We start from the raw sequence: 13,479 nt of genomic DNA on the forward strand, positions 1-13,479 counted from the left end.
CCTTTATTTATGGACCATGCCACAGGTGCCACCTCTATGACCCTCTATACCAATGGCATTGGCTGGAGAACGGTCCTGCGTCTTTACTGTAGCGAAAAAACATTAGTGCAGTTCCTCTAGATGTCTAAACAGAAACTTCAAGAATTTAGCTAAAAACTCTATTAGCAAAAAAGACACCAGGGGGCGCCCGAGCACTTCAAGAAATAGAGAACAACACATTTGCGCGTGCTGCCAGTAGATGGCGTTTCTGCGGTTATTCGATCATGTGACAGTCTACCCCTTGACCCGGAAGAGAAAATACGCGCAGGAAGTGGCTCGGTGACCTGAGCTTGGCATTGAAACGCAGAGCGACAAGGTGAGGGCTGCTATATGTGTCGTTCGGGGCGGCTGTGTAACGTGTGCCCGGCAATGCTGATTGTATTGGGTTGTAAGGTCTTTAGTCTGGCGCCGCTCATGTGTCGCTGGTTCTGTGTCTCCCCGGCCGTGACTTCAGCTGGGCTTGGACCTGATGTCTTCACTGCAGGCGGGGATCATAGGGGTTATACTAAAGCCGCAGGAACTATAGAGTACAAGGTGACCTCTGCAGCAGCTCCTATCCTCTATAAGCACACGGGAAGCAGGAGTCATGGGGCAGCTGTGTTATACGTTTAGGCCGGTTTTTGCTGGTTTCTTTTTAGCGGCCCCCAATGTGTTAACCAGTTCATGCCCTGTGATATAGTGGTACATAAAGGGGGATCATCCTGTACAAGCGGTCCGTGATCCCACCCATCAATCCTAGTAACACAGATCCTAGTGTTCCTCCCCACACACACACACACACAGATCCTATTGATCCCCACACACACACACAGATCCTAGTGATCCCCCCCACACACACAGATCCTAGTGTTCCTCCCCCACACACACACACAGATCCTAGTGTTCCTCCCCACACACACACAGATCCTATTGATCCACACACACACACAGATCCTATTGATCCCCACACACACACACAGATCCTAGTGATCCCCCCCCACACACACACACACAGATCCTAGTGATCCCCCCCACACACACACACACACACACACAGATCCTAGTGTTCCTCCCCACACACACACAGATCCTAATGATCCCCCACACACACACACACAGATCCTAGTGTTGATCCCCCACACACACACACACAGATCCTAGTGTTCCTCCCCACACACACACAGATCCTAGTGTTCCTCCCCACACACACACAGATCCTAGTGTTCCTCCCCACACACACACAGATCCTAGTGTTCCTCCCCACACACACACAGATCCTAGTGTTCCTCCCCACACACACACAGATCCTAGTGTTCCTCCCCACACACACACAGATCCTAGTGTTCCTCCCCACACACACACAGATCCTAGTGTTCCTCCCCACACACACACAGATCCTAGTGTTCCTCCCCACACACACACAGATCCTATTGATCCCCACATACACACAGATCCTATTGATCCCCACACACACACACAGATCCTAGTGATCCCCCCACACACACAGATCCTAGTGTTCCTCCCCACACACACAGATCCTAGTGTTCCCCCCCACACACACAGATCCTAGTGTTCCCCCCCACACACACAGATCCTAGTGTTCCCCCCCACACACACAGATCCTAGTGTTCCCCCCCACACACACAGATCCTAGTGTTCCCCCCCACACACACAGATCCTAGTGTTCCCCCCCACACACACAGATCCTAGTGTTCCCCCCCCACACACAGATCCTAGTGATCCCCCCCCCACACACACACACACAGATCCTAGTGTTCCTCCCCCACACACACACAGATCCTATTGATCCCCACACACACACAGATCCTATTGATCCCCACACACACACACAGATCCTATTGATCCCCACACACACACACACACAGATCCTAGTGATCCCCCCCACACACACACACACAGATCCTAGTGTTCCTCCCCACACACACAGATCCTATTGATCCCCACATACACACAGATCCTATTGATCCCCCCACACACACACACACACAGACAGATCCTAGTGATCCCCCCACACACACAGATCCTAGTGTTCCCCCCCACACACACACACACACAGATCCTAGTGATCCCCCCCACACACACACACACACACACAGATCCTAGTGTTCCTCCCCACACACACACAGATCCTAATGATCCCCCCCCACACACACACACACACAGATCCTAGTGTTCCTCCCCACACACACACAGATCCTAGTGTTCCTCCCCACACACACACAGATCCTAGTGTTCCTCCCCACACACACACAGATCCTAGTGTTCCTCCCCACACACACACAGATCCTATTGATCCCCACATACACACAGATCCTATTGATCCCCACACACACACACAGATCCTAGTGATCCCCCCACACACACAGATCCTAGTGTTCCCCCCCACACACACAGATCCTAGTGTTCCCCCCCACACACACAGATCCTAGTGTTCCTCCCCCCACACACACACAGATCCTATTGATCCCCACACACACAGATCCTAGTGATCCCCCCACACACACACACACACACAGATCCTAGTGTTCCTCCCCCACACACACACAGATCCTATTGATCCCCACACACACACAGATCCTATTGATCCCCACACACACACAGATCCTATTGATCCCCACACACACACACAGATGCTATTGATCCCCACACACACACACACACACAGATCCTAGTGATCCCCCCCACACACACACACAGATCCTAGTGATCCCCCCACACACACACACAGATCCTAGTGTTCCTCCCCACACACAGATCCTATTGATCCCCACACACACACACAGATCCTATTGATCCCCCCCCCACACACACACACACACACAGACAGATCCTAGTGATCCCCCCACACACACAGATCCTAGTGTTCCCCCCCCCCCACACACACACACAGATCCTAGTGTTCCTCCCCCCCCCCACACACAGATCCTATTGATCCCCACACACACACAGATCCTAGTGATCCCCCCCCACACACACACACAGATCCTAGTGTTCCTCCCCACACACACACACAGATCCTATTGATCCCCACACACACACAGATCCTATTGATCCCCACACACACACACACAGATCCTAGTGATCCCCCCACACACACAGATCCTAGTGTTCCCCCCCCCCCCACACACACACACAGATCCTAGTGTTCCTCCCCCCCACACACACACAGATCCTATTGATCCCCACACACACACACAGATCCTAGTGATCCCCCCACACACACACGGATTCTAGTGTTCCTCCCCACACACACACACACACACACAGATCCTATTGATCCCCCCACACACACAGATCCTATTGATCCCCACACACACACACAGATCCTAGTGATCCCCCTACACACACAGATCCTAGTGTTCCCCCCACACACACAGATCCTAGTGTTCCTCCCCCCCCCACACACACCGATCCTATTGATCCACACACACACAGATCCTAGTGATCCCCACACACACACAGATCCTAGTGATCCCCACACACACACAGATCCTAGTGTTCCTCCCCACGCACACACAGATCCTATTGATCCCCACAAACACACAGATCCTAGTGATCCCCCCACACACAGATCCTAGTGACCCACACACAGATCCTAGTAATCCCCCCACACAGATCCTAGTAATCCCCACACACACACACAGATCCTAGTGATCCCCCCACACACACACACACACACACACAGATTCTAGTGATCACACACACACACACACACAGATTCTAGTGATCTCACACACACACACACACACACACACAGATTCTAGTGATCTCACACACACACACACACACACACACACAGATCCTAGTGATCCCTCCACACACACAGACAGATCCTAGTGATCTCACACACAGATCCTAGTGATCCCACACACACACAGATCCTAGTGATCCCACACACACACACACACACAGATCCTAGTGATCACACACACACACACACACACACAGATCCTAGTGATCCCACACACACACACAGATCCTAGTGATCACACACACACAGATCCTAGTGATCCCCCCCACACACACACACAGATCCTAGTGATCTCACACACACAGATCCTAGTGATCTCACACACACAGATCCTAGTGATCCCACACACACACACACACAGATCCTAGTGATCCCACACACACACACAGATCCTAGTGATCCCACACACACACACACACACACAGATCCTAGTGATCACACACACACACACAGATCCTAGTGATCCCACACACACACACAGATCCTAGTGATCCCCCCCCACACACACAGATCCTAGTGATCCCACACACACACACACAGATCCTAGTGTTCCTCCCCACACACACAGATCCTAGTGTTCCTCCCCACACACACAGATCCTATTGATCCCCCCTACACACACAGATCCTATTGATCCCCCCCCCACACACAGATCCTAGTGATCCCCCACACACACAGATCCTAGTGATCCCCCCACACACAGATCCTAGTGATCCCCACAAACACACAGATCCTAGTGACCCCCCCACACACACACACACACACAGATCCTAGTAATCCACACACACACACACACACAGATCCTAGTGATCCCCCCCCCACACAGATCCTAGTGATCCCCCCACACACAGATCCTAGTGATCCCCCCCACACACAGATCCTAGTGATCCCCCCCCACACACAGATCCTAGTGATCCCCCCCACACACAGATCCTAGTGATCCCCCCACACACAGATCCTAGTGATCCCCCCACACACAGATCCTAGTGATCCCCCCACACACAGATCCTAGTGATCCCCCCCCACACACACACACAGATTCTAGTGATCACACACACACACACACATTTTCTAGTGATCACACACACACACATTTTCTAGTGATCACACACACACACATTTTCTAGTGATCACACACACACACACAGATTCTAGTGATCACACACACACACACAGATTCTAGTGATCACACACACACACACAGATTCTAGTGATCACACACACACACAGATTCTAGTGATCACACACACAGATTCTAGTGATCACACACACACACAGATTCTAGTGATCACACACACACACAGATTCTAGTGATCACACACACACACAGATTCTAGTGATCACACACACACACAGATTCTAGTGATCACACACACACACAGATTCTAGTGATCACACACACACACAGATTCTAGTGATCACACACACACACAGATTCTAGTGATCACACACACACACAGATTCTAGTGATCACACACACACAGATTCTAGTGATCACACACACAGATTCTAGTGATCACACACACACACAGATTCTAGTGATCACACACACACAGATTCTAGTGATCACACACACACACACACAGATCCTTGTGATCACACACACACACAGATCCTAGTGATCCCACACACACACACACACAGATCCTAGTGATCCCACACACACACACAGATCCTAGTGATCCCACACACACACACACACACACACACAGAGATCCTAGTGATCCCACACACACACACAGATCCTAGTGATCCCCCCCCACACACAGACAGATCCTAGTGATCTCACACACACAGATCCTAGTGATCACACACACACACACAGATCCTAGTGATCCCACACACACACACACACAGATCCTAGTGATCCCACACACACACACAGATCCTAGTGATCCCACACACACACACAGATCCTAGTGATCCCACACACACACACACACACACACAGATCCTAGTGATCCCACACACACACACAGATCCTAGTGATCCCCCCCCCACACACACACAGAGATCCTAGTGATCCCACACACACACACAGATCCTAGTGTTCCCCCCCACACACACAGATCCTAGTGTTCCTCCCCACACACACAGATCCTATTGATCCCCCCCTACACACACAGATCCTATTGATCCCCCCCACACACACAGATCCTATTGATCCCCCCCACACACACAGATCCTAGTGATCCCCCCACACACAGATCCTAGTGATCACACACACACACAGATTCTAGTGATCACACACACACACAGATTCTAGTGATCACACACACACACAGATTCTAGTGATCACACACACACAGATTCTAGTGATCACACACAGATTCTAGTGATCACACACACACACACAGATTCTAGTGATCACACACACACACAGATTCTAGTGATCACACACACACACAGATTCTAGTGATCACACACACACACACACAGATTCTAGTGATCACACACACACACAGATTCTAGTGATCACACACACACACAGATTCTAGTGATCACACACACACACACACAGATCCTAGTAATCCACACACACACAGATCCTAGTGATCCCCCCACACACAGATCCTAGTGATCCCCCCCACACACAGATCCTAGTGATCCCCCCCACACACAGATCCTAGTGATCCCCCCACACACAGATCCTAGTGATCCCCCCACACACAGATCCTAGTGATCCCCACACACACAGATCCTAGTGATCCCCCCACACACAGATCCTAGTGATCCCCCCACACACAGATCCTAGTGATCCCCCCCCCCACACACACACAGATTCTAGTGATCACACACACACACACATTTTCTAGTGATCACACACACACATTTTCTAGTGATCACACACACACACACAGATTCTAGTGATCACACACACACACAGATTCTAGTGATCACACACACAGATTCTAGTGATCACACACACACACAGATTCTAGTGATCACACACACACACAGATTCTAGTGATCACACACACACACAGATTCTAGTGATCACACACACACACAGATTCTAGTGATCACACACACACACACAGATTCTAGTGATCACACACACACAGATTCTAGTGATCACACACACACACACAGATTCTAGTGATCACACACACACACACACACACACACAGATTCTAGTGATCACACACACACACACACACACACAGATTCTAGTGATCCCACACACACACACACACACACACAGATTCTAGTGATCCCCCACACACACAGATCCTAGTGATCCCCCACACACACACAGACAGATCCTAGTGATCTCCCACACACACACACACAGATCCTAGTGATCTCCCACACACACACACACAGATCCTAGTGATCTCCCACACACACACACAGATCCTAGTGATCTCACACACACACAGATCCTAGTGATCTCCCACACACACACACAGATCCTAGTGATCTCCCACACACACACAGATCCTAGTGATCTCCCACACACACACAGATCCTAGTGATCTCCCACACACACACACAGATCCTAGTGATCTCCCACACACACACACAGATCCTAGTGATCTCCCACACACACACAGATCCTAGTGATCTCCCACACACACACAGATCCTAGTGATCTCCCACACACACACAGATCCTAGTGAACCCCCCCACACACACACACACACACACACACACACAGATCCTAGTGATCTCCCACACACACACACAGATCCTAGTGATCTCCCACACACACACAGATCCTAGTGATCTCCCACACACACACAGATCCTAGTGATCTCCCACACACACACAGATCCTAGTGAACCCCCCCCCCCCCCCCCCACACACACACACACACACACACAGATCCTAGTGACCCTCCCCCCCCCCCCACACACACACACACACACAGATCCTAGTGATCCCCCAAACTGCATCTCCAGCTATTTCATAACTACAACTATCATCATTCCCTATACAGCCTTCAGCTGCCCTGGCATAATGGGTAGTTCATTGACAGCTGAATAGGCATAGGTTGGGTAACAGTGGTATAGATTCTGGTCTGTCCCTGCTTCCAGCTAAGGAAGATGCAAACATGGCTGATCACTTCTCCTTATACCGTCCTTCTACACCATGGCTATGAAGACTATTACCCAGGATTCATTGTGTGATATTCATTTCAGTACTGTTGTTCCCTCTATTTTTCAGCTAGTAAACCATGGGGCTGCACTTTGGAGACCTCGCCAAGGTTCGCCATGTTATTACCTTCACATTGTCACCATTTGAACAGAGAGCTTTTGCTAATGCCTTCTCCAAAGGGATCCCCAATGTGTGGAGAAGGTTTTCATCTAACTTTCTCACCATTACACCACGTAAGTCTTATTACATTTTACTAGTACTGTACAACGTAAGTTGCTCTTCAATATCTGTGTTTATATAGCACTTATGTATTCTTTGGTGTTATACACATACTGTACGCATTCACATTTATTTTTTTTCCCAGAAGTCTCATATAGTATACTATCTAAAGGTAACCTCGGTGGTGTCATGCTGCCTAAACTAGGAGAAGCATGAAACGGAGAAAGGCTCTGTTAGCAAAACAAATTATGATTTACTCTGAACCGCATGTCAGAGAGATATTAGGGTTACGATTTATTGGGTTTGGGGTAACTAGTCATTGGAGAGGTGCCCGGTGGCTCTTTTTTGCCCTTTGGGCCTTGATTGATAGGTGTCTCTCTTAACACACATAAGGAGACCTGTCAATTTAGATTGTCTGCATGGGGAGCAGCCGCCAAGGAGCGCAAATGATGACTACTTGGCCCTGTTCCTCGCAGATATAAAGCCTCTGATTTTTCTGAAACGTTGTGTTTCAATGTAAATGACAGTTTGTCGTGTTACTGGAGCCTGGCTGTGTTTCATGCTCCCCCTGGTGCAGGCAGTATGACACCATTGACAAGTTCCCTTTAAAAAAGAAGTCTAGCAAAAAAGAAAACACTAATCAATACTTAATCAATAAATTTTGAACAGTTAAACGCTACCCGTCCGTGTGCCCCCGCAGCGTCGCATCATCTCTTCCCCGGCCACTAGCCTTTTGCAGTTCCCGCTCCTGCCACATCACAACCCAAGCCAAGGAATGCCCGCTTGGCCAGTCAGTGACTGGGGCGGGACACCACTGCTCACCTGTTGGGTCGCGACGACACCAGAACCAGGGAGAAACTAGAGCCTGATGGTGGTTAGGAGCTGGTGATGCAGCGCTGTGGGGGCATGGGCACAGGTAAGTATGGATTCTTTACTATGTTTCCACACCCCCCTGTCTGCAATGTATTTTTTCGTTTTGCCGGTCTTCTTCTGCCACACTGTGCATATTGTTAAAGGAGAAGTCCAGACTTTTTTTTTTTTTAAACAGCCAGCTCCAACGTTAGGGTCCGCTGTCCTTTACTCTTGTTCCCAGTCCCAGATGCTTCTAGGTCTAAGTGGGGATGTGATGTGTCCGGTCCGCTCAGCCAGTCAGCAGCCGAGGCGGCACATCATGTCCCAGGCCACACTCACACCTAAAAGCAGAGGAACCGGAGCAGAGGACAGCAGTCCCCAGTGCTGGAGGCGGGGAGGTAAGTGAATGTTATGTTCAGCCACCTCCTCCCCAGCAGTTAAAAAAAAAAAAAATTGGTTCCCTTATTTTCAAAATTGTATCATGCATTTGGACAACACATTCTGAAAAAATACAAACACTGTAAATCAGACAAGCAAGAGTTAAAATATAGCTTTGCCCAGTCTGGTACAAGCTTTCTTACAAATAGTTCCCATCAGGCCTGTGACAGTGATCTGTAAGTGACCTAGCAGATCTGGAGGAATCAACAGTTTATAAAACCTCTGTTTGCACTAACCTTATGATAGTTCTTGTGTAACAAAATATTAAGGTCAGGTACTGAAACATCAAATAATAATTAACAGTGAGAACCGTATGCCAACAGTAAGAACCTTAGATTTGTCTGCCAGTTCTGGCCTGTTTACCTCTGAGAACAAAGTAGGACACATTCTTAAGGTTAAGGTCCCAGCAGTGAGACCCCCCTAAGATTACACTTATATATCTGATTAATATCTACTTCTGCATCTTCACTATGACCTGATGCTCATCTTCATACTAGAGACTTAGATTGCTGAGTTTCAGTGGCAGCTCCCTTAAAGGGAACCAATCACCGGAAAAACGCATATAGAGCTTTTGAAATGTGCTGTTAGAGCACACAGCACACTTGCCACACGTGTTTCCATAGCCTCCGTGCCTTCCCCGTGTAAGCCGCAAAGTAACTTTATAAAACTGGCGCCCTATATGCTAATTACCTGAGGTAGTCACCTGGGCGGTGTTCGGCTAGCAGGTAGTCACGGTCCCCTGGGTGTTCTACCGCTGTAATCACGCTCCTCTGGGTGTGATTCAAATGGCCGAGTAGCTGTGACATTCTGATGCCGGACGCCGCCGCACATGCGCAGTGCAGCCGCTTCCATTCCGGCGGTACTGCGCCTGTGCAGAATAGCCTCGAATAGCCTGTTAGCCGGAGTTCGAGGCTATTCTGCACAGGCGCAGTCCAACCGGAATGGAAGCGGCTGCACTGCGCATGTGCGGCAGCGTCCGGCATCAGTACGTAAGCGCGCCGATGTTGGGCACGGCGCGCTCCCGAGTGACGCCACAGCCACTCTGCCATTTGAATCACGCCCAGAGGGGCGTGATTACAGCGTAAGAACGCCCAGGGGACCGTGACTACCTGCTAGCCGAACACCGCCCAGGTGACTACCTCAGGTAATTAGCATACAGGGCGCCAGTTTTATAAAGTTACTTTGCGGCTTACACGGGGAAGGCACGGAGGCTATGGAAACACGTGTGTGCTGTGTGCTCTAACAGCACATTTCAAAAGCTCTATATGCTTTTTTCCAGTGATTGGTTCCCTTTAAATGTACAACTGTAATACTGCTGGTGTTGCTAGTCTACATGGGTCATTGAAACAACAAAATGTATGCGAGAAATGCATCTTCACAACTGTCACACACATAGAGATGGGTTTGGAGTCCACTTTGGAATTTTGTAAATTCTGTAGTAAAAAATAAATTCTTTCAGAAGGCTTTTAAAGGGAGCACAGGGTGCTAAGGATCAAGATAAGTTTCCTTCCTTAGTGCCGTTCTCATGTACTTTGTAGTTTATTCCATATGCTAATGAGGCATTGTGGTGCACCGATCCACCCTGGCTGGCCCGCCCCACGTAATAAAAAGGCATTGCTTTGCAGCGACAGCACTCTGGTACTCATCACTACAGAACGCCAAATGAATATTCATTCGAAGGGGTGGGCTGGCTAGCCGAGGTAATCCTTCCCCCAGTGCACCAAACTGCCTCATTAGAATATGGATTGAACTACAAAGTACACAAAAATGGTGCTGAGGATCAAGGTAAGAAAACTACCTTTATCCTCAGTGCCCCAGGTACTATAGGGACATATCAGCAGGTTATCACATGTGGAAAATATTCTGAAACTACGTTCTTTTAAAGTAAAGGTATGGAGTATAAAATGCTAGAATTGACTTCTCAAAACCCATCTGTAGCTGATGTATGGGTCATTGAAGTATTCAGCTCAGCTGTAAAGGTGGATCTTTGGTTTGTTTTTATATTGTCGTTAGGGTGCATGGACTGGCAGTACTAGGGGTAATGGTTGTATGTGTAGGGGAGCTGTCCGTGAACCTCCACAGTCTCTAGAGACAGAATAAGCAGCAGGCTATAGTAGAGACACAGAAATTGATATGAGGCAGGTGTATAATCTGTCTGGCTGTTAGGACCCCTAAATGTGAGCCCGGCTTCGTCCCCACAGGGATGTTACATCAGTGTTCAGTGTCAGACACCAAAGGAGCACTCAGGCTTTAATTATTCCACCCCAGTAGTGTAATAAAAACATTGCCTTGTCATCACTCTTCAGTCCTTCTTAAAGTGGCATCAGAATTGTGCCTAGTGGAGGCCATCTTGCAACCATATTCTTCACTAGCTTCTAGATATACTACATGCCTCTTGTGCATGTTGCGACTCGGTTACATTCCCTCCCTAAAGGCAAAAGCTACATCCCCTCCTTCAGCAGCACAGCTAGGGACAGGTTTAGGACAACACAAAATTTAGTAGGCTAATTTAGTGTGACCCAAATACACAGAAAAGAGGTGCTGATTTTTGAGCTACAAGTAGCATTAAGAACATGTAAAGTACACATGAATATTAATGGCCGTAAGTGCGGCTTATACATGCTTCTTTAAATGTTAGTTTATACTGTAGTTGCTGTCATACGGTTTTTACTGTTAATCATTTTTTGATGTGTCAGCATTCGACCTTAATATCTTATTACACAACACATATCATGAGGTAAGTTATGGGCACTGAACGCAAACAGAGGTTTCATAAACTGTTGACCCCTCTGGATCTGCCAAGAATTACTTGAATGCGACACACCATTTCTTAAAGGGAATCTGTCACCTGTAATTCATGTCTCAAACCTCTGACACTGTTAGATGCTGTTAGGGAGACATATAGTACCTTTCATATATCCATCTGTGCTTCCAGGATGTAGAGAAATGATTTTACTCTCTGGTACAGATGCTTTCCAAAGCTTATGAATAGCTGGAAGCTGGAATACTTCCTCTCTCCTTTCTCTCTGTATGATTGACACCTGGAAGCTGAGCCCCCAGCAGGGTCAGGTATAGGAGGAGGAGGAGTGAGGAAGTATTACAGCTTGCTGCACTTCAGGAGCTCAGCAAAGCCTCTTTGACTCTTCTTACTATATAATAAACGCATTTATTTGCTATTTTCTGGTATCACAGACATATATAAAAGGCACCAGGTGTCTCCCTGACCTATAAGCTATCTAACGGTGTCAGCAGTTTGGAACATGAATTACAGCTGACAGGTTCCCTTTAAGCTCTAATTTAACAGCTCATAAAAAATGTAGTTGTTATTTAAGAAATGCATAGGAATTTTCAGCACTTTGTTTCTTTCTTATCTTTGGCTTCTGCAGTCTGCTTTTGAACTATTTTTGTGGCATAAATAACCTAAAAAGTGCTTTGAACTGTAGAATTTTTGTGGGAACTAGTGCCAGCCCGAGGGTGCTGGCACTAGTAGTGTTTCAGTATGGCAAAACTGTGTGCTTTACCCCAGATTGCCTGGCTTTGCAATGTTGTTACTGGCTGCATAGCTTTTAACAGGTGAAACAAGTTGAAAGTACACATCTCGCCTGCGGAAGCTGTCTGGCCAATGTTATATCCTTCTGCCTCTGCATCCAGCACCCATCTATATGAGTAACTGTCCTGGCTATAAAATCTAGGCCGCTATTTTAGGTGTAGTCATCAGCAATTTGTAAAAAAAAATACATGTGGCATACAGTATGAAATATATTTTGTAAACCTTGAAGCCTTCTCATTGTTGTGGTAAGAGAATAGAAACATTCCTGGGTGCAGATCTAATATCTGTGACTTCTTTTGCAGCCTTTGCTTTCGCATATTTGCTCTACAACTGGGGAAACAATGAACACCAGAGACTCAAGAGGAAGGATCCATCCCAGTATGAAAATGACCAGTAAACCAGTCTGCACCAAGGCATAACATCTATCCACTAGCACTGTCTAAGACTCTTCCAATGCTGCATTGTATGAAAAGGATTATTTATTGCAGCATACAATCTGACTTTTCACATAATAAAATTCTTTACAGTT

General features: G+C 47.9%; 1 protein-coding gene across 1 annotated transcript; it reads left to right on the forward strand.

The window, feature by feature from the left end:
• The first annotated feature begins 246 nt into the window (after positions 1–246).
• On the forward strand, positions 247–13,479 carry UQCRQ (ubiquinol-cytochrome c reductase complex III subunit VII). Its single transcript, XM_069954699.1, has 3 exons — positions 247–355; positions 7,961–8,124; positions 13,253–13,479. Exons 2-3 carry the CDS (start codon positions 7,971–7,973, stop codon positions 13,345–13,347), a joined length of 249 nt encoding a protein of 82 aa, XP_069810800.1. The 5' UTR covers positions 247–355; positions 7,961–7,970; the 3' UTR covers positions 13,348–13,479.

The sequence above is a fragment of the Dendropsophus ebraccatus genome, chromosome 1 (assembly GCF_027789765.1).
Source record: "Dendropsophus ebraccatus isolate aDenEbr1 chromosome 1, aDenEbr1.pat, whole genome shotgun sequence".
Lineage (NCBI taxonomy): Eukaryota > Metazoa > Chordata > Amphibia > Anura > Hylidae > Dendropsophus > Dendropsophus ebraccatus.